General features: G+C 36.7%; 1 protein-coding gene across 3 annotated transcripts in view; it reads left to right on the forward strand.

Moving 5' to 3' along the window:
- The window catches only part of SNTG2 (syntrophin gamma 2), a 296,093-nt gene that overhangs the window by 253,919 nt on the left and 18,264 nt on the right, over positions 1-23,910 (forward strand). For all 3 annotated transcript variants that reach the window (XM_062572982.1, XM_062572983.1, XM_062572984.1), the window contains 2 exons: positions 1,420-1,629; positions 21,947-22,039. In XM_062572982.1, the coding sequence (XP_062428966.1) occupies positions 1,420-1,629; positions 21,947-22,039 (303 nt within the window). The remainder of the gene's footprint in view (positions 1-1,419; positions 1,630-21,946; positions 22,040-23,910) is intronic.

The raw sequence follows: 23,910 nt of genomic DNA on the forward strand, positions 1-23,910 counted from the left end.
GAGACTGGTGCAGAGCTCTTGAACTGCTTTCAAGCAGGTCAGAAATTTCCCTCCGCTTGATTGTAATCAAAATATTATATCTTTGAGCTTATAAGAAGTTCCTTTCTATGTCACCTTTGAGTAATCTATGACTAGACCACAACTGTTCAATGAAATGGGTTCATTAAAAGTGCTTCAAGAAAAAAAAAGTGTTCAAGATACAAATCTGAATTTAGTGTTTAGGAAACACTTTAAATAAGATAGCATTCACTTAAGTTGGTTTAATTTCTTTCGTAGAAGCATTTGTCACTGTGTGGGGAGTCTTGTTTTATTTCATCTTTAAAAATCAGGGGGAGGGGTATTTCACAAAATCACACTAATCTGTTCCTCAATTAACTGCACAACTTAAACTAGGTATGTGGTCAGCCATAGTTCTCAGATACGACTCCGATACAACTCCACTGACTGTGAAGGGCTTTTTCCTGCTGATTTTTCATATATATTTTAGTTCAAATTAGTGGTATTATGAAGACATTTGATCAACTTACTATAAAAAAAAGAATATCTATAATAAATTTAAAAGTTAAAATATTTAAATTAGAAGGAATTGCTTTACTTGGAAGTGGCATTTGACATAATCATGATTTTTGTTATTTTAAATGGTCCATTTTTTGTAAAGTACATAATACATAGTTTTGCTTAGAGAAGTTTGAATTCAGGTTCATGTATAAAACAAAAAATAGCAATACATTTCCAAATGCTTGATCACAAGATAGCTGGAAAAGAGAGGGACCAAGACTGGAAGGATATAAAATATAGTTCCATTTATTATCAGCACACCTGCTAATAGGTGTTCCTCTCTCTCTTCAGCATGGTAGACCTAAAAGTCAGACCTTTTAGTCATCACCTGGAATCATGGAGCCATTTTTAAGAAACTTCTCCCACAGTCCTTTGGAAAAATCATAGTATGCAATCTGCTACACAGATAGCGGCTTTCTTAGAAGTTCTGATGCACTCCCATATGCTTTCTCCCAAATGTATTCCCAGTATGTCTCAAAATCCTTCTTTCTCTCTTTCACTGGTAGGCTTAGTTCTCTGACCTTAGTCAGAGAACTTCCTGCTGGTCATCTTCCTAGTCATCCTTTTCTCCTCAACTGCATTACTATAAACCCCTTTCAAATTACAATGTGTATGTTGCTTATACTACTTTTACATTATTTTGGAACTGAAGAAGTAGCTGAGATCGTATGATACAGTTTAAAATGAATAAAAAGTAGAAGAGAAGTTGTCTTTGCAAATATTCCTTAATTCTCAAAACAAGATAATTGTTAATATAACAACATAAATATCTGAGTAACTGTGTAACATACAGAAGACAGTGTTGCCTTAACTGCTTGTTTTTGCTAAATGAGGAATCATATACTGAAACCTATCTTTCAGCTCTGGCTTGCTGATGATTGCTGGCTACAAGCAAACTTGTATTTAGGTATTCATCAAGACTATGATCTTGAAGACCAGAGGCCATATTGTTTCAGTGTTATGGTTGGACATGGCAAGAGTCATTATTTCAATGTAGAGCTTGGCAGTGAGTTGGCAGTATGGGAGAAATCATTTCAAAGAGCAATTTTCTTGGAAGTTCAAAGAACAGGGGTAAGTAATGAATAATTTAAATTCTGGAGCCATTTCATCAGCAAAATATTCTATAACAAATTATATTCTATAACAAAGTTACTGTATATGTTTGGTAGTTGTATAAGAGTAATATGTACTATGAATAAGGATCTGAGTATATTTTAATACACCAAAGGCTTCTGAAAGCTTCATCATCACATAACTATTTGTCTATGACTGTGTGATAGATAACACTCTATGAGCATATTATGACAGTCTGAAAATTAGAAGTAGTAATGTATAAATTTACTTTGATTACAACAAATTGGAAATTGATACACTCTGCAACTGGAAAACAATTTATATGGAGTTTTTTGTGGCCACGTTAGACATTATCCTCCATAAAGCTTATTTTCCACTGGTATAGTATAAATTTATTATATTTTACATAACGGTTCTATTTTCAAAGAAAAAAGAAAGATTTTGCTCTCACATTGTTAATTGTAAATTAGGAATGACTTTATTAACATTAGAATAATCTGAAAATTCACTATAAAAGTGTTGTAAGTGAGAACAAATTTTGACATATTAATTTTTTAATTTTCAAAATTAAACAACAGACTATCACTCTTTACTAGACAGTAAAATTCTCTCAAGTTAGTTCTTCTCTCAGACCAGAGGATGCATTTCCCATTAGGTGATAGGAAATTTAAGATAGAGATTCCCAGTACGGTTGTTTACAAGTAGGTGTCTATTAACATTGTGGTGTCTAAGCTCCCATGAGAGTCGGTGAATGGAACCCAGAAAATGGCTGTGCTTATCCTAAAGGAGATATTTTATCCTAAAGGAAATATTTTGTGATAATGCAGACAGAGCAAGTCTATTGATTTTCAGTTAAGTTGTAACTTAGGGCAGCATGTTTATAACATTGCTATATATAATTTATATAAGGAAGTTATTATTGAACATCTATATCTATACTCCCAACTGAACCGGTTGAATAGTACATGAATGTATGGGTTAAGAGTATAAACCTTCTCCATTTCAAAATCTATCTACACATTTTAGCACAAATGGAAGTGTGATCTAGCATGTGCTGGTTTTCAGGGGCCTCCTGAAGATGTTTGTGCTAGCCAAAGCACTGGATCACAGTATTGCATTAGCACAGCTTGCAAGGAGCAAGAGTCCCAGCAAGATTGTTGAGCCAGCTTTTCTAAGTGTATATATATTTGGAATTCTCAGGAGATTTCCAGGTGCTCACTTAGAACACTTTTAATCATCTCTTTGGACTGATAGGGTAACAGAAAAGATTTTGTAATGGCAATGTTTTATGCTCAGAGGGGCTTTTGAAGTTCATTTCTTATAATGCACATTATTTGATTTTTTATGCATTTCTTCTGAAAAAGCTAGCAGCGTTAAGTGACAGAAGGAATGCAGTAAAGCAAGAAAAATTTCTCCTCACAATGTAATTCTCCTTTCAGCTGTCTTAAAGCCATGTTTCAAAGCTGCAAGTACTTACAAGGGGAACATACCAAGAACTGTGAAATTCGGTATCCTAATGAAATGAATCTATTTACGAATAATGATAGCAAGCAAACTTACATTAAATTCATATGCTAGAAATATTTATATTTTCTTCACAGCAAATATATTGTAATTGTTGATAGTATGATTTGGGCTGATAGGGGCATTGAAAATGCAGGAAGACAGTTCAAAGGCAGAAAAGTGTTTGTCAAAAGTATTTTCATGAGGTTGATGATAAAAGCATTGCAATGGGTGAAGATAGGGAATGAACTCCTGTCAGCTGCAACCAGAAAGTCAGTCATCTCCTACAAATCCCTACAAGCCTCTCTGTCTCACCTGGAATGCTCTTAAGTTGCTGCAAGAACAATTTGTGATGCTTAAAGATTTTTTTTTCTTCTATAAGTATAAATAGTCTTTCAAACTATTTTAAAGTAAAAGTCTAATGTTTCTTTTCCAGATATCATGCTACTTCTTTGACCAGTGCAATTTTACTCCGTATGTTTTCAGCATTGTCTATTGTTAGTTACTTTCTCAGCGTTCTTCCTTCTCCTCAAACTACTCTTTCCAAAGCACTGAATACAATTGTTAAATTAATGAAGAAACATTTAGATAGGATGATTTGTATCTTTGGATACTTCAGTCTTGACCTGTAGGAAAATGGAAAAGGATATGGCCGTAGCATTAGGGAAGTGAAAGAGTTACAGTAACACATTGCACTGTCAGTTGTAGAAAAGTTAGAAAAGTCAAAAGGCTAACTGTTTTGGGACCTTAAAACCTCACACTTGTTACTAATGGAAAACAAAAGACAGAGGAGAGGAATCTGATTATTTCACAATATGGAAGAGCTCTCAGGAGACTGTACAAAACATGCAGGGAGAAAGTCATCTAATTTAAGCATCTCTGAAAAAACATGCAGCTGGTGTATAGTAAGGATACATGGTAGCATACTCTCTTATCTAGCAACTTTTGAGCATGAAAGAAAGGATTCCCTTCATGCTTCCAGTAGTGTTGCAGATCCTGCAAGCAGCTTCCAATCCAAACAGCTGCATAATTTATTTCCATTAATGATATTTTGGACAGAAAAACACATTGTTTGATATGAGTTACTGCATACAGTAAAAGAGGTCAGAGGTTGGACTCCAGTCACAGTAGAAGGACTGAGAAGTTTTATTGCATAATTATTTTCTCTGACAAAAGGTAGGCACTTCAAGCCAACTTCTAGTCAGCTTCATTCAATAAGTCAAAAATTGATCTTTACAGACAAACTCTGGAAATCAGGGATGCTATGAGGGATATCAGCAGTAAAAATTCCTGTTCCTGGAACAAATTCTTACTCTCGGGGATATACATTAAAAATTACACAATAGTAAATATTTTTCACAAATAATATGTAATAATTTGTTTCACTTGCATCATAAAAATGGTCCTTTAAACTGGAAATGCAGAAATAAGGCAATAAGCATAGAAGTTTGATGCAATAATCCTGTGGTTTGGCTCTTTATATTTCAATTAACATGCATCTGCTTTCTTGGATATTTTTTTATATACACATTTTAAACATTTATTTGCCTAAGAGTTAGCAACAATTCGTTATAGTGAGATTCTTGATGCTGAACTTACAAGCCAGATTGGCTCAGTTTAACTCATAACAGGATGCTAATTATGTTTGTTCCCAATATTATGTTGGGAAATAAGTGTTCATACACTTATATATCATAGAAATGACTTTCTGTAAGACTGCTGTATGAACCTTTCAGTTTTCATTTCAGAAATATTATGTTGCTAAAACATAATTGAAAATCCTGAAAAAAGAAACAAGAATAGTTAAAACAAATATGATTAATCTATTCCTTTTCTGCTTTGTCAGCAGCGATTAATTTCTCTTCATCTGTGATCATAAGCAGTGTTCCTGAGTTCATCTTCTTCTTATTCCAGGCTTTAGCATTGAATCTATCTATCCATTGAACTTAGCTATCCATTGAATGTTCTTCAGGATAATCTATACAAAATTTCTGCAGAATCTACAATCACTTGATTAGTGATTAAAAAAAAAATGTCAAATAGAAATTTTAAAGAAATGGTTTATGCAATATTCTTCCATCAGCATTGTTTCTCTTTCTTTTTTTTTCCTTGAGGGATTATCTCTGGCTGAGTATCTACTCCTGGGTGTTTTTGATATCTTCTCTTCTGTCAGTCTTTCTAAATTTCCTCTTTAATATCTTGTCAAAGATTTTACCAGTTCATTTGCCTAATTCGTTTCCAACCCTATCATAATATTTGGATCTGAGAAAGATGAGACTTTTTTCCATGAAGCATTCTTTGTTTGTTTATAATACCTTTCAGAATCCATTCTGGGTTTATGGGGGTTTTTTTGTTGTTGTTTTTTGTTTTTTGTTTTTTCATTTCTTGTTTTCCCAGTATTTATAGTTTTAAAATTTTCTGTATAAAACATATCCATATAATACTTTCTTTTCATCTGTCCTTTGCAGCTCAGACAGTAGTCCAACAATCTCCTCATTCCTACAGCTACTCACTGTTTGTACTGAAGTATTATTTATTTTTACAAGTGTATTTTTCTATTAAAAACGCCCTGAAAGGGTTCGCTAGAACGATCAAAAACATACAGAAGTGAATAGGTTAGCTCCATCTGATTTCAGTAGCCTTTGCATGAAAACAGTGGTTTCTGAAAATTTCCCTTTACATGCATTCAGTTGATTATATTATAAAAATAGCAACATAGTAGTGACTATATACATATGTACAACTTCCTAACCTTTCATTAGCAGTATTTGTTTTATAAAAAGAAAAGTATTGCGTATATTTTAAATATATATTTTAAATCGCATACTTGCTTTTGTGATGTATAGAATCAATGATAGGTGTGAGAGGCCAAAGAGAAAGAACTGCACAAAACTTCACTGATGATTTTAAAACCTGCATTTTCACCAAATTAAACAAAGAGGTGAATAGCTCCAAAATTTTGAGCTGCTCCATAATGAACAAAATTAACTTGCATATTTAGGATTTTATTCTCAATCCGCTGGAAGTATCAATAAAACTACCACTGTTTTCAAAATTAGGAGCTAGCTGAAGAGATTCCACTAAACAAAAATTCAAATAACTTCTATTTTTTTCTCAATGTACAGTAATGCATTCTTGTACCGAGTTCTACTATAATCTTGATCCATCTTAGCATACTTTTTTGGGGGGAGGGGTTTAATATTTCTATTCAAAATTAAACTCTGCAAATACCAAAATCTGAGTGAGACTGCTAAATAATTGACAATTGCAGTTTATTGTTCACAGAATCACAGAAGCAAGAATCACATAATGGGTAAGGTTGGAAGGGACCTCTGGAGATCATCTAGTCCAACCTCTCTGCTCAGCAGGGTCACCTAGAGCATGTTAGATAGGGTTGCATACAGGTGGGCTTTGAATATCTCCAGAGAAGGAGACTCCACAACCTCTCTGGGCAACCTGTGCCAGTGCTCTGTCACTCTCACAGGGAAGAAATTCTGTTTCATATTCAGGCAGAACTTCCAGTGGTTCAGTTTGCGACCATTGACTCTAGTCCTCTTGACCTGTCACATGAGACTACTGAAAAGAGTTTGTCCCTGTCCCCTTGACACCCTCCCTTCAGGTATTTGTACACATTGATAAGATCCCCCCTCAGTCTTCTCTTCCCCAGGCTGAAGAGGCCCAGCTCTCACAGCCGTTCCTCGTAGGGGAGCTCCTCTAAACCTCTGATCATCTTTGTAGCGCTATGCTGGACTCTCTCCAGTAGCTCCATGTCTCTTTTGTAGTGGGGAGCCCAGAACTGGACACAGTACTCGAGATGAGGCCTCCCCAGAGCTGAGTGGAGGGACAGGATCACCTCCCTCCACCTGCTGGCAGTAGTCTTCCCAATGTAGCCCAGGAGACCATTGGCCTTCTTGGCCACAAGGGCACATTGCTGGCTCACGGTCAACTTGTTGTCCACCAGCACTCCCTTGGGGGAAGGACCTGGAGGGTCCTTCTCAGCAGACCTGCTCTCCAGCAGCTCAGCCCCCAGCTTGTACTGGTGCCTAGGGTTATTTTTCCCTAGGTGCACGACCCTGCACTTGCCCTTGTTGAACCTCAGGAGGTTCCTCTCCACCCAACTCTCCAGCCTGTCTAGGTCTCTCTGTATGGCAGCACAGCCCTCAGGTGTATCAGCCACTCCTCCCAGCTTGGGATCATCGGCAAACTTGCTGAGGAGGTGCCCTGTCCCTTCATTCAGGTCAGGGAGGACTGGGCCCAGTACTGAGCCCTGGGGGACACCACTAGTCACAGGCCTCCAACTGGACTTCACGCCACTGATGACAACCCTCTGAGCTCTGCCTTTTAGCCAGTTCTCAATCCACATCACTGTCCACTCATCTAACCCACACTTCCTAGCCTTGCCTAGGAGGATGTTATGGGAGACAGTGTCCAAAGCCTTGCTGAAGTCAAGATACACAACATCCACTGCTCTACCCTCATCTACCCAGACAGTCATTCCATCATAGAAGGTTATCAGATTGGTTAGCAGGCTTTCCCCTTGGTGAATCCATGCTGGCTGCTCCTGATCACCTTCTTCTCCTCCACATGTCTGGAGATGACATCCAGAATGATCTGTTCCATCACCTTTCCAAGGGTGGAGATGAAGCCAACCGGCCTGTAGTTGCCTGGGTCCTCCTTCTTGCCCTTTTTGGAGACATGAGTGACATTGGCTTTCTTCCTGTCCTCAGGCACCTCTCCAGTTCTCCAGGACCTTTCAAAGATGATGGAGAGTCGCCTGGCAACAACATCCGCCAGCTCCCTCAGTACCCATGGGTGCATCCCATCTGGACCCATGGATTTGTGGATGTCTAGCCTCCAGAAGGTCTCTAATCCTATCCTCCTCAACCAGAGGAAAGGCTTCCCTTCTCCAGACTTTCTCCCTCACATCCAGGCTGCAGGATTCTTGAGGGCTGCCCTTAGCAGTGAAGACTGAAGTAAAGAAGGCATTCAGTAATTCTGTCTTCTCTTTATCCCTTGTCATCAGGACCCCTGCCCCATTCAGTAGCGGGCCCACATTTTCCCTAGTCCTCCTCTTGCTGCTGATGTATTTGAAGAAGCCCGTATTGTTATTGTTGTCAGATTTAATTCCAAATGGGCCATTGACTCCCTTGTTGAATCTCTGCATACTCTGACAATATTTTTATAATCCTCCCAAGCAGTCTGTCCCCTCTTCCACATTCTGTGTACTTTGCTCTTCTGTTTGAATTTGGCCAAGAGCTGCCTGTTCATCCCTGCAGGTCTCCTGCCACCTTTGCTGGGCTTCTTTCTCCTTGGGATGCACCGCTTTGAGTTTGGAGTAAGTGATGCTTCATTGCTAGCCAGCTTTCCTGGAGCCAACTTCCTTCCATGAGAGTCCTCTAATTAGGTCCCTGAAGAGGCCAAAGTCCACTCTTCTGAAGTCCAGGGCTGCAGTCCTGCTTATTGCCTTTCTTCCTCCACACAGGATCCTGAACTCCACCATCTCATGGTTCCTGCAGCCAAGGCTGCCTCCAACCTTTACAATCCATCACAATATTATTGGACTCAAGTAATATGTAGTTGGACGGGTATTGTAAGGCCAAGAACTTATGGAATGGGTTCCACCCAAAACTATTTCACAGTATGTGTTTGCTACCAAGTCCAAATGAAAATTTTGAGGTTAGAGGAAATAGAAGAAATGGAAACTTGTTTGGAGCCCTGCAGCCTAAAATGAATTTAGTTCCTGGTTCACCTTTCCTCCACAAAAGATATTTGCTAGCCATTCTCCAAAAGCATTTTAAACTGATCTTAGTACTATCCAAGTTAGAGGTAGTCAGCATAGACCTAAAATATGAAGTCCTCACTGAGGGACTTGGAGGAAGAGAATGGGTATCTCCCTACCCATCTTTGTATTACAGCTAACCTAGGTCTTCCAAGAACTCAGAAGACTTTAGGCGTCTAAGCAACTCTGCAGTCAAAACAAACACATTGATTGTTTCTAGGCATCTTTTGGAATTAAGCGGTGCTTGAGAAATAGGAATCTGAATCACCCTCTGAGTTTCATCAGGAAATGTTCCCCTACATAAATAAAATTTAGTGGAAATTAGGAGTCTGAATAAAAAGTATTTTTTCTAGCTTAGGAATCTATTAATTCTTCATGGTAAACTAAGGTGAATAAAACCAATTGATGAATGTGATGCTTGTGAGCATTAAATAGTATATTTAAAATGCAAAAATGTTCAATCAAGTTGTTAACATTATCTTAATTTTATGTTCTGTGATGATGACAAAAGCACATATGAAGCAAAATTATATATAGGAATCCCTTCCTATGGGAAAAGACCAATATATCCTAATTTTAGAATCTACTGCATTTTAATTGCTGAAGCAAACAAATAAACAAACTGAATATCCTCTTTAAATTCAGGTGAGATGTTAAATAGCAGTTAGATTAGGTTAGATTTATAGGGTCATTAAAAGATACTCATCATTTTGTTACTAGAAGCACTCAGTTTAATTACACAATTAAGTTTTAGATTGTTTTAATTATGTACAGGAAGCTTATTACAATTCTAATTTAACTGGTCATCTTTAGAAATGCCATTAAATTTTAATTAATTTTCATGTGAATAAAAAAAGGTTCCCTAAGCAAAAGTCAGATCTTTAGAACTGCATAGATTAAGTATGTGTTTAACATTTGTAAAAACAATTAATAATTCAGGAAATGGGATACAGATTAAGAATTGAGCACTGGACCTATTAATATTGTAAAACAGACAAGAAATTTTATGCATTTACAAGAACATTAAACAAAATCTTATTTATATATTCTGTAGTTTGTGTATTCGTATTTAAACATGATTAATATAAAATATTGATTTTCATGAAGGCATGCCAATTTTTCTAAAATTCTTAGTATATTCTTAAAATTACAAATGATATAAATCAAAAGGATAAATCTAAATTGTTACATATATCATAGATATATTTAGTTATAAATCCAAAGCTGTAGATAAGAACTACATGGCTTGGTTGTGTTTTTATTATTTTTCAGAAAATGCTATGGACTTGTATAAGTGTGAAACTACTAAAGCTCTAATAAAGTTACTCAAATGGAATGTCAAATTTATAGAGAAATTTCATCTTTAAATCTTGCCATCTTATTTTCTATTTTTAAAAGTTTATGGTATCTATTATTCTCTCTCTGTTATTTTTTTGTAAGAATCAAGTACAAAAGAAAACCTAGTCCAAGGAGCCTTGATCTGGAACTAAAGGGGAATGTCTCTTGTTGGTATTTCTAATTAAATCCTTTCTCAGCTGCAAAATCTGTAGTAGCATCATTCTAGCTTTTATAAATCACTGAAAAAGCAAAATCCTCTATTATATAATAACTTTTTTGAAAACAAGTCAGTGCTTTTGCTGGAGTAAGTCAGTAGAATTCTGCTGACATGAATGGTGCCAGACTGATTATTCTGTGAATCTGCTTCAGATATCTGAAAATATACTTAGGACACTCTAGAGATAGCAAAATGTTAAACAGTACACTTTTATATCTTAGTTTTCCATCTGGAAAAAAATGGTTGCTACAAATCCATAAAACTGTTGTTGCTCAAATATAGAGATGAGGAAGCAAACTCTTTTCCCAACATAAGCTTAAGCATGCCATTTGAATTTTCACTGTTAGAGGAAGACTTCTACTAAGCCACCTGGCCTTTGATTTTGTCCTCCTACTTCCATTTCTTTCCTAGCCCTCTAGTAGCAATTTAATCCAGAGTCTGCCTATCTTGCAGAGGAGATATAGCAACTCTTCTTTCTTCTGCTGGCTTCACATTAGCCTTGGGTTCTCTTTGCAGAGAGAATGCAATAGCTTTGAGTAGGTAACCGTATCTGCATTGTTGACTAATCTTGCCAAGCAGTTCAGTTCTAGCTGAGACTGTGATGTAGTTTTCCTAGAGAAACAAAATTCCCTATAGAGAGACATTTGGTTCCAGGCTTCAAGTCCGTTCAGTCCTTGTCTCTCTGTCACACTGGTTTAATGCTGTGGTCATATTTAACACTGTGATCATAAAATGATCACGGTTCTGTAACTTTTTAATTGTGACATGATGAATTTCTTAAAGGTATGACTGCATGAGTGGATATGCCATGTTTTTCAAGTGAAGATACTGCATATTCATGCACAGGCACACAAATTATTTAATCAATACCTTTGCCAAGTCATCTGGAACAGGAATACACCTGATACCTGAAAATATCATTCAGAATTTTACACATTCCCAAACCAAATCCAAAATATATGCATTTTTATTTCAGCTACTTTGGAATTTCAGAAAGTTTAAAAAGTACTTCCATTCAGCACTACTAATTCCATATAAAAATAATATTGAAGAAAATCTTGTAGACTTTCTTCAGAATTAAGGGTTTTAATTTTGCGTGCCTTCTAGTGCACTCTCTAGAGTGTACTAGATGTGGACTGAGATACATTGCTCTGTGCAATCATAACAACTGCATGCTCTTATAGTCATTTTCACTTCCTCTTCAGAGTTTTTGCATGCTAAAAGTAGAATTTCAGAAACACTTATTGTTGGCCTATCCTGTCCCATATTAAGGAAATATTTAGAAAACTGTATATTGATAAATACCTTGGAATTTGTTCCAGAAGCTCACTCCTGTTTAGTATAATAGTTGCCTAACAAATGGAAAAAATAGAAAGATAAAGGCATTGATAATGCTATGTTATGTTCTTTTACTTGTGATTCTATAAAGTGTGTCTCCTTAATGCAAGAATATGTAAAAACTGTCGGCAGTTTGTAACAATTTCTGTTTTTTTATAACTCTCTGTGTGTTTTCAATTATATTGTGCTTTTTTTTGCATCTAAAGCATATGAAAAGAACCCCTCATTTAGGTTCTTTTCTGTGGTAGGCCTTCAGATTTCTCTTAAATTTTCCACAAACTTCCTCCCCTTTTTTTTAGTTTCCAAAATTTAAGATCATAGAATCAGTAAGGTTGGAAGGGACCTCTGGAGATCATCTAGTCCAACCTCCCCGCTCAGCAGGGTCACCTAGAGCATGGTAGACAGGGTTGCATCAAGGTGGGCCTTGAAGATCCCCACAGAAGGAGACTCCACGACCTCTCTGGGCAACCTGTGCCAGTGCTCCGTCACTCTCACAGCAAAGAAATTCCCCCTCATGGTCAGGCGGAACTGCCTGTGCTTCGGTTTCTGCCCATTGCCTCTTGACCTGTCACATGAGACTACTGAAAAGAGTTTGTCCCTGTCCCCTTGACACCCTCCCTTCAGGTACTTGTACACATTGGTAAGATCCCCCCTCAGTCTTCTCTTCCCCAGGCTGAAGAGGCCCAGCTCTCACAGATGTTCCTCATCGGACAGATGCTCCAGCCCTCTGATCATCTCTGTAGCCCTACGCTGGACTCTCTGCAGTAGTTCCATGTCTCTCTTTTAGTGGGGAGCCCAGAACTGGACACAAGACTCAAGATGAGGCCTCCTCAGGGCTGAGTGGAGGGACAGGATCACCTTCCTCAGCCTGCTGGCAATAGTCTTCCCAATGTAGCCCAGGAGACCATTGGCCTTCTTGGCCACAAGGGCATATTGCTGGCTCACGGTCAACTTGTCATCAACCAGCACTCCCAGGTCCTTCTCGGCAGAGCTGCTCTCCAGCAGCTCAGCCCCCAGCTTGTACTGGTGCCTAAGGTTATTTTTCCCTAGGTGCACGACCCTGCACTTGCCCTTGTTGAACCTTAGGAGGTTCCTCTCCATCCAACTCTCCAGCCTGTCCAGGTCTCTCTGGATGGCAGCACAGCCCTCAGGTCTATCAGCCACTCCTCCCAGCTTGGTAGCATGGGCAAACTTGCTGAGGAGGCAGTCTGTCCCCTCATTCAGGTCATTGATGAATAAGTTGAACAGGATGGGACCCAGTGCTGAGCCCTGGGGGACGCCACTAGCCACAGGCCTCCAACTGGACTCCACGCCACTGATGACAACCCTCTGAGCTCTGCCTTTCAGCCAGTTCTCAATCCACCTCACTGTCCACTCGTCTAACCCACACTTCCTGGCCTTGCCTAGGAAGATGTTATGGGAGACAGTGTCCAAAGCCTTGCTGAAGTCAAGGTACACAACGTCCACTGCTCTGCCCTCATCTACCCAGACAGTCATTCCATCATAGAAGGCTCTCAGATTGGTTAAGCAGGCTTTCCCCTTGGTGAATCCATGCTGGCTGCTCCTGATCACCTTCTTCTCCTCCACATGTCTGGAGATGACATCCAGAATGATCTGTTCCATCACCTTTCCAGGGATGGAGGTGAAGCTGACCGGCCTGTAGTTGCCTGGGTCCTCCTTCTTGCCCTTCTTGAAGACTGGAGTGACATTGGCTTTCTTCCAGTCCTCAGGCACCTCTCCAGTTCTCCAGGACCTTTCAAAGATGGTGGAGAGTGGCCTGGCAATATCATCTGCCAGCTCCCTCAGTACCCGTGGGTGCATCCCATCCAGGCCCATGGATTTGTGTATGTCTAGCCTGCCCAGAAGGTCTCTAATCCTATCCTCCTCAACCAAAGTAAAGTCTTCCCTTCTCCGGACTTTCTCCCTCACATCCAGGCTCTGGGATTCCTGAGGGCTGCCCTTAGCAGTGAAGGCTGAAGCAAAGAAGGCATTCAGTAATTCTGCCTTCTCTGTATCCTTGTCACCAGGACCCCCACCCCATTCAGTAGCGGGCCCACATTTTCCCTAGTCCTCCTCTTGCTGCTGATGTATTTGAAGAAGCCCTTCCTGTCATCCTTGACATCACTTGCCAGACTCAATTCCAACAGGGCCTTAGCCTTCCTCGTAACATCTCTACATACTCTGACTGCATTCCTGTAATTCTCCCAAGTAGCCTGTCCCCTCTTCTACGTTTTGTGTACTTTCTTCTTCTGTCTGAATTTGGCCAAGAGCTCCTTGGTCACCCATGCAGGTCTCCTGCCCCTTTTGCTGCACTTCTTACTCAAAGGGATGCACTGCTCTTGAGCTTGGAGGAAGTGATCTTTGAATACTAGCCAGCAATTCTGCACCCCCCTTCCTTCTAGGACCTTAACCCATGGAACTCCACCAAGTAGGTCTGTGAAGAGCCCAAAGTCTCCTCTCCTGAAGTCCAGGGCTGCAATCCTGCTTGTTGCTTTAATTCTTTCCTGACGGATCCTGAACTCCACCATCTCGTGGTCACTGCAGCCAAGGCTGCCCCCAACCTTCACATCTCTAACCAGTCCCTCTCTGTTGGTAAGGACAAGGTCCAGCAGGACACCCTTCCTCGTAGGCTCCTCCACCATTTGTGACAAGAAGTTATCATCAATGCATTGCAGGAGCTTCCTGGACTGTTTGTGCCTTGCTGTGTAGTCCCTCCAGCAGATGTCAGGGTGGTTGAAGTCCCCGATGAGAACCAGATGCAGAAAGACTAAATAAAATATTAACTGTCAAAAAAAAATTAAAATGTTGCTTGGTCTTAAAACCTGGGTGGTACAATCAGTGATGTTTGTACGATACCAAAATGTACCAGTTACCAGTTCAAACTGGGAACACTGGAATTTTCTTTTTATATTACTGAAATGTTGACTCTTTCTACGGAAAACTCTTATAATTAAATTCAGTGATTATGTTATTGTCCAATCCAACAGGGAATGATAAACAAATTACTTTATACACAAGTAGTCCCCTAAAATTCCACCGTCCCCTTCTTGTGCATAAAGTTCGATTTTTAAAGCCTTTATAAAATCACAGAGTTTGTTAAAAATCAAATATTTTTTAGTTCAGCCTTTAGGTAAGTTCTTATTTCAACATTGAGTAACAACAGACAAATCTTGAATAGTTCAAGAGAGCTTTGCCATTAATAGATTTAATAGGTTTTGGTCATCACTAAAGATTTGCATAAAATGCATGAAAGCTACAGCTGTTCCTACAGTAGCTGTTTTTATTGGTTTGTGTATATTTTTATGGGTAGTCAATTATAAATGATGAAAAAATACCAGAATAAGTAGTAATGGCTGTTTAATAACACGTCAAGTAGATACTGTTTTTACTGAACAAGTAAAATTTTGTTCTTATCAACTGTATTATTTATTCTGCTTGTAATTGGGATGACTTGTCTGTGGAAAACAATAAATATTCTCAAAATTTATTAATTACTTCAAGAAATTAATTCTAACCTAGTTTGAATGCAAACACTCCCTTGTTGTAAGCAAAGTAAAAGTGTTAAGATTTTAGCAGTTAGCCAATCAGTGACAGATTAACTTCCACTCGGAGACATAGCATATATTTTAACTTCAAATGACAAGTAAGAAAGATATACAATGTGTATGTTATATACATTATGGTTCTTGACAAAATTCTTTGATGACTTGTTATTTTTTATTATTTATCTTTATAAAGTAGATATGTGTGGAACTGTATAACATGAATATATTGAAAAATAGCATCTATTTTCCCACATATATATATAATAAATAAGCATAGTACATCTTAGTGCAAATATGTGTATACATACATAAAGAAGCTGACAGAGTAGTAAGGGGGCTGTGCAGTTTAAGCAATAAAGTTTAGCAATATTATTTATTTCCCAATGGCAAAGTAATGTAGGTGCCAAATTTGTTTTTATTTAGAACAAAAGAGCTGTAATTTTTGCTATGCTTTGTCTGATCAAAAATACTAAGATTGCTGCTCAACAGAATGTAGTGGAGGCCAGAATGAATGAATATATTGCATATGAATGAATGGCATAGGATGTAGCTGTAATTTCAAGCAGAAGTGATTTTTTTTTCTGCAAGACAAGAATTAATCAAACTGTAGCCAGGCTTCAGCTGATTTTTTGAAACTGTAAGCTTGATGGGGCATTAGGAACAAGGGCAATAAACACAGTTAAGGAAGTCAACCCCATTAAAATCAAGCTGTACTACATCATTTTTCTCACTGCATTTTTTACCCTTACATGAGCAACATTACTGAATTTCATTTGTTTATTAGAAATTCTACTTGCCAAACAGTATCTTAGGACGTGGAAATGGAAACTGACATTAAAAGCTGGTAACTGTGAGCTCTCTGATTCTTTAAAGATGGGTTAAAATAGTATTTCTTCACAATGAATGAGCTAGTATGTAACATCCAAACCAGCAGAATTAGTAATTATAACTTTAAAGAATTTTGCTAAAAATATGAAGAAATATAATCCTTGTCTGTTGGTCAGAAAACAATCCAAGAAAGTCAGAGGAAAATTAAAAGATTGTATATCTTGGAAAAAAATCCAGAGGTACTATCTTTCACACCTATGACAGGACTTAGGCAAATTTAGGCAACCAAGCCAAAGCATTTCAATGAGCTAATATTCCAGTAGTCACAAAGTCTGTTGCATGTCTAGATTTGTTTAGAAGCAGTTGGACCTCACAGTCCCCAAAGCATCCAAACATGTGTATCTTCAGCCTGTGCAGAAAGCTAAATGTCTCTGTTGAAATCAGAAGAGGAGATCTCTTCTTCCTTTCCTCCCCTTCCTAAACAGCTGGTGCTTATCCATGACTGGGTTGAAACTGTGCCTATTACCCACTTGGTCTCTGTAATTCCAGTCATGTTAGAGTCCATTGACTGCTCACGAACTGATAAATACTTTTTTTCCCCCAACCTTCATTCATTGTTGCACAGGCACTTGAGGTGTACTGCTGAATGCCCTCCTTGCTAAATGGATGTGAAGGTCCCCCTGGTAGCCTTTTCTCACACATTCATTCTCCATTTCCAGTGTTTCCTTACCATTAGATTTAGGTATCCAACACCCAGCTTTAAAGCCCTCCTCATTACATTAGCAGATCTATTCACAAATACATGCCTCCTTCTGAAGAAAAGGTGGTCATACTGATGATCATAAAAAATGGTTCTGAAATTAACTGGCCTGCTGTCAAGCATTTTTGAAAAAGCTCTTCTAATTGTTACTCAAAATCTACATCAGTCTTTGTTTAAGAGAATTGAAGCAACCTATTCCTTGCCTCCCCCCCATGTAAAAACTCAGGAAATATAACCATGAAAAAAGCATTTCTGTTCTTTACTATTAGGAGGTAACTGACCCACATCTTCTATGCTAATTACCGCCAGCAGATACCAGGAGATGTGCACTTGTCATGGAAGATAGTAATTGACTCTCTAGTAATGTGGCTAGGGGGAAAAAAGTACTGAGTTCCTCAAACACCAAAACATTAGTGAATTGTAGTATAATGCTTAAATAGGTGTGCAGAGAATTTCATGGATGGGGTGAAGACACTCTGTCTAGCTGATCTTCGTACAGGGCTGAAATCTCTCCTTCATCTCCTGCCTGTAGATACTGCTTTTGCATCATTTAGCTTCCAAGACTCTTTCTTCTTCCTAACTCATCCTGCAGTATGCAGCTCTGTGCTCTACCTCGCCTTCTCCTCACACTCCTGTATTCCCAGGTGTTTCTGTACAGATAAAATCTCAGCTTTGTTTCAGCGATTTGCTGAAGCGAGGTAGGAATTTCATTGCACAGGAGGTCTGTATATAAGAGATTCCTTTTATAAATGAGACAGAAACACGGTTCTCCCTCTATTTAGCCAGTGATGTTGTCATCTTAGTGGTATTTTCATGAGTTAAGGGTATGTGTATTGAGATAGTAGTTCCTGAAAGAATACAGAGATGAGACTTTTACAATCATCTTTTACTACAAATAATATTTTTACAGATTTTTTCATGATCAAAGAACTTTGAAAACATTAAAAATAATTGATCTGGGAAATATACTTCTAATTTTCTGATCTGATACAGTTTAGGCATAACCCTTTTCTTTTAATAGCTAAATTCTTATTACTTTTGCTAAAGAATCTCATCAAGAGTGCACTCTGGGCTACATCCCTACTACCTTTCAGAACCACAAAGATTAGAACTGGAAAAATATTTGCTCTTCAGCAGTGCCAATCAAAAATTGTCACTCTACCACATTTGTAATTTTTTGAATTTTCGTATGTTTATGATATGTGTAAATGCAGTTATGTAAATTAATGTGAGTGTTAGATTATTGCTGTATGTCAGGAAAATATTTCAATGCATATCTTAAGGTCGGGACTTTGCAGATCCTCATTTATCTGCACTTACTTAAGTTTTTTGTGACAAGCCAGCATTAGATTTAAGCCCAGAAAATCTCATTTCCAAACAATAAGGAAGATTATTTATTTTTTTAAATAATCCATTCTTTTCCTCTCTGTTACTTAAACTGTGAGTTCTCAAGTTTGAAAACTCAGAGATCTGGCTAATATGCAGTACTGTCTCCATATTTTTTTTCTCCAAAATTGCATTAAAAGATATCCAAACCCAGATTGCTAATACTAAACTTCCACGCAGACAATTGCTGTAGATACCATGGGGTGATTCCATAATTGCAAGAGTAAAGGAAGCTCATTGCCAAAGTCAAGAATGGAAAGGGACGGTGATCTATACTGGTGTGAATGAGCATCATTGCATTCTACTGCAAAGTGGACCAGGGGCAAGAACTTATGGAATGGGCTCCATCTGAAACTATTTCACAGTATGTGTTTGTTACCAAGTCCAAATGAAAATTTTGAGGTTAGAGGAAATAGAAGAAATGGAAACTTGTTTGGAGCCCTGCAGCCTAAAATGAATTTAGTTCCTGGTTCTCCTTTCCTCCACAAAAGATATTTGCTAGCCATTCTCCAAAAGCATTTTAAACTGATCTTAGTACTATCCAAGTTAGAGGTAGTCAGCATAGACCTAAAATATGAAGTCCTCACTGAGGGACTTGGAGGAAGAGAATGGGTATCTCCCTACCCATCTTTGTATTACAGCTAACCTAGGTCTTCCAAGAACTCAGAAGACTTTAGGCGTCTAAGCAACTCTGCAGTCAAAACAAACACATTGATTGTTTCTAGGCATCTTTTGGAATTAAGCGGTGCTTGAGAAATAGGAATCTGAATCACCCTCTGAGTTTCATCAGGAAATGTTCCCCTACATAAATAAAATTTAGTGGAAATTAGGAGTCTGAATAAAAAGTATTTTTCTAGCTTAGGAATCTATTAATTCTTCATGGTAAACTAAGGTGAATAAAACCAATTGATGAATGTGGTGCTTGTGAGCATTAAATAGTATATTTAAAATGCAAAAATGTTCAATCAAGTTGTTAACATTATCTTAATTTTATGTTCTGTGATAATGACAAAAGCACATATGAAGCAAAATTATATATAGGAATCCCTTCCTATGGGAAAAGACCAATATATCCTAATTTTAGAATCTACTGCATTTTAATTGCTGAAGCAAACAAATAAACAAACTGAATATCCTCTTTAAATTCAGGTGAGATGTTAAATAGCAGTTAGATTAGGTTAGATTTATAGGGTCATTAAAAGATACTCATCATTTTGTTACTAGAAGCACTCAGTTTAATTACACAATTAAGTTTTAGATTGTTTTAATTATGTACAGGAAGCTTATTACAATTCTAATTTAACTGGTCATCTTTAGAAATGCCATTAAATTTTAATTAATTTTCATGTGAATAAAAAAAGGTTCCCTAAGCAAAAGTCAGATCTTTAGAACTGCATAGATTAAGTATGTGTTTAACATTTGTAAAAACAATTAATAATTCAGGAAATGGGATACAGATTAAGAATTGAGCACTGGACCTATTAATATTGTAAAACAGACAAGAAATTTTATGCATTTACAAGAACATTAAACAAAATCTTATTTATATATTCTGTAGTTTGTGTACTCGTATTTAAACATGATTAATATAAAATATTGATTTTCATGAAGGCATGCCAATTTTTCTAAAATTCTTAGAATTCTACTGGTGTGAATGAGTGGGGATGGAAGCCTGTCTTATGGAGGCATTTGAGAGACTGAGTCATTGAGCATATGCCATAAGCAAGCTTTTACATTTAATAACAGTTGTTATCTCTACTTTATATGGCAAAACTCAAACTATATCTGTTAAAAAAAGCCTTTAGTCATTTGTAAGTATAAATTTTGATTATATCTATTTGCAATATTTATCATGCTGAAAATGCAATCTATTCTGTTTGTCTTTAGTATTTATTTGCAATTAGTTTCCAAACCATTTACATTATTTGCAAATATTGAATATTCATAAAATACTCCAGGCTTAATTATCTGTGAATAGTTCATTTTAGTATTCACTGTTTGTAGCCGTGTAATTAAATGCTTACTCATTGGGGGATCTAATTTAATATAATTTTTAAAAATTGTTTTGGTGAGTCAGAGCTCAGTTAGTATAACCTTTTTTAATTGGAAAATAATGCAGAATAAATTATGACTGTTGCTTAATGCCACACTTTAATTAATGTATAAAATGTAGGGATATTTAAATAATGCTATAATTGAGTATCAATCATTGAAATATTTTAAAATGACAAAAATACGATCTTTGAACACCAGTAAGTAAAATAATTTATTCAGAAATAATTTGCAACTGTGTCATTATTCAATTGATTATAGTACTAATCTGAATAAGTGAATTTCATTCCAGGCCCTTTCAGAAATCTATATAAAATGTTATATGTGTAACTCAGAAATGTTTATGTTGATATAATTCTAATTTTCTGAATAGTGAAAACATTCAGAGATACTAAATACTATTTTTTTAATTATACTAAAAATATCTTTAAAAAACAAATAAGTGGAAAACTTTCAGTAACCGAAGCAAGTTTATTAATGCTTTCAGTCTCCTCCTGACCATTCTTGTGTTAAAATGATTTTTAAGCATTTAAGGAGACTATTCTGGTACAAAAATTCTAATTAACAAGTGTCTAAGGGTCAGATGACAGTGTGATGCTCTTGGGAAAAACAAACAAAACAAATCCTCAAAGCTTTCATATCACAAGGATTTATTAAGCATTTTAAAAGCATTTTAAAAATAACTTATAAACTTTGGTGAGGAAAGGCTGAGGACAGGATCTTATCTCTACTCATATGGAGGTCAGTGGGATTTTTGCTATTAACTTAAGTGTCATCAAGCCATTTCATACTCTGTTGGTAGCTGAAATTTTCTCTTTTCCTTTCAGAATGCAACATACACTCAAGTTTGTTAGTCTTAAAAATGCATGTAAAGGAGAAGGTTCATTGACTTTTTTGTAAAGCTTTTTCTGAAGTTTAAATAGAACTTTTTTTTAATCTAAAAAGAAATTAAATGATTGGCATATATCTAGTATTGTCTAGCAAGTAGCAGTACTGGTTAGTTAGTGCTAGTTAGCTCTAATTATTAAATTATTATATTAGCTGGCATTAATCAACAGTAGTGCAGTTGCATGTCACCTAAGTTTACACAGGAAAATGTTGCAAAAAGGCTATCTTCAAAGTTTAAATCAGAAAGATGGGTGAAGTAATAAATATTTCATAATTGGATGTAGTCACCAGTTATTTAGGTAATATTACTTGCACATGAGTTGGAAATTAGGTGTAAACAATTTTCCAAAAGCTTTGAAATAGTCAAATTTGGTATGGTTTGTTCTATGTTGCATTTTGTAAATGCAGATGGTTTGGAAACAGATGGTTTCCAAGAATATGTTATTTGTTTTGAGAAATATGGGCTCCTGATATTAAAAAAGACCTCCCTTTAATCTCTAGCTAACAGATCTGATACTACATTACTGTCAAAGCCTTAATTTAAAATGCAGTAATACAAAGCAATAGTGGTGTTGCCAGCTAAGTGTCTTCTCATGCTCAAAAATGTGTAATACAACATTATTCTTATATGATAGATGAAACTGATGGCTGTTCTCACAAAATTAATGCTTTTTTTCCAGTCTAAAACATACGTGTGCAGTTGGCAAGGGGATATGCTGTGCTTCACAGTTGACTTTGCTCTCGGATTTACCTGTTTTGACAGTAAAACAAAGGTAAGAGGAAAAGGAACAGAAGACATAACTCTGCTTGACTGATAATTCCAAGAATAATAAAAGATTTTTTTTCATTTATATATAGTATTTCTTTCCCTAAAATACTGCAACTTTTATTTGTATGGCACCACTGAAATGCAGCCAGTTTGAGACTAGAAAGAGATAATCTATTTGTACTGCAGCATGTAAAGTGAGATTTTGGAGGACAGCTCATTTCCTTCTCAGGTAATAAAAAAGGTTAATATTTAGCACTGAACTTGATTTCTTAGTATCTGAAATATTTCAAGATTTTTTAAAGATTACTAATCATGAAAAAAATTAAACTGTCATCTGATGCAGTTTGTCACAGATATAAAATTAGTTATTCTTTCATCATAAACAAGTTAGGCTATGTTTGTAGTAAACAGAGCCACATCTAATGCACTTTAATCATAATCCATCTGATTAAATTCTCTTATCCTGCAAAACAGATTGGCTGCATCTAAAATGCCTGTGTTGATGGTTCATGACATATACCAATTTCCAAAAAATATCTACAATTCTACTATTTTAAATATAATTTTAAATGATATTTTAGGCTATTTTACATTAATTTCTAAATTTATTTGTAAGTAAAATTAAATTTACATATAATAAATGTTTCTATCTTAATAAAGCTTTACAGCAAATATCACCTTTTCCTCAGAATGAAAATTTTCTTTCCTTTGAAATGTCTGTGAAAGAAATTGAGTAAGTCATTTGACATAAAGAGGAAATTTACTGCATTTTAAAACATTGACAGCCTAGTGGGGGGGGGGTTCCATGCAAAATCCATGTTTCTTGAAATCTTTGTGAAGCAAAATAATGACCAAGACCACTAGCATTTGAAACTTAGATCTTACATTGCATGTACTAAACCATTAAGTAGGGTAAAGTCCCAAGAAACACCTTTGCTTATCTTTCTCTGCCTTAAGGTGATACTGCATTTCCAAATGCATATCACATATTACTTTCTATACCTAAAACTTCAAACCAATGAGATTGCAGGTACTATTGAGAATGTTTCTTTTAAAACGGTGAGTTGACTGACTGTACTCCTACTTTTAGGATTATAAAATTTTCTATTGACATTCATTTTAAAAAGATCAAAAAAAAAATGAACCAGAATTAAAATCCATTTCTGCTGCATTCAATAGGACCAAGATTTTGCCTATAGGAAGGGTAGGACTTTGACCCGAAGTGCCTACTTTCACTCTCAGTGATCAGGAGGATTTAGATCAATCCTTGTTGCTTACTTAAAGGAAAAATAGAGAATAAAGTTAGATAGATTAAAATGTAAAAATTTTGAATACTTTTATACATTTATTGTACATTTGCGTGAAAGATGGAGATGCATCCTCAGGCCTCTGAGTGGGGTAGTAATGGGCAAGTTGCACAATTAATTCTTACTGCCCATAATTTTCAGCTGGAGTTGACTCTTAAGGTAATCACAGCTTTAACTCATGCAGCTTTTACCATTTGGTGCCTGTCACTGAGCTACCCACATCACCTGCTGCTGCTTTGTATGTGATCATAGAGGTTTGCTTGTACCTAGCTGACCTAGTTGGTTCACCTTCCCTAGTCTGTGCCTCCAGCAGCTCACCTAAAATAAAGGGATCCCAAAGTGTGCATTTTTTTCTGCCTTCCAGAGCCATCTGCTTCTTCTTTTTTTCACACAGTGTCAACTTTGGGAGAGATGATCACTCCAGCAATGCACATTTCTAAATTGCTCCTGGATCCCTGTTTCCTCTCCATCCTTAGCAGTTGCACTGTATAGAACATTTATCTATTCTGTTTAATTCCGATCCCATTTAAGCTTTGAATACCTTTCAGGTGGTCTAATTAGGCCCTCT

The sequence above is a fragment of the Rhea pennata genome, chromosome 3 (genome assembly GCF_028389875.1).
Source record: "Rhea pennata isolate bPtePen1 chromosome 3, bPtePen1.pri, whole genome shotgun sequence".
Lineage (NCBI taxonomy): Eukaryota > Metazoa > Chordata > Aves > Rheiformes > Rheidae > Rhea > Rhea pennata.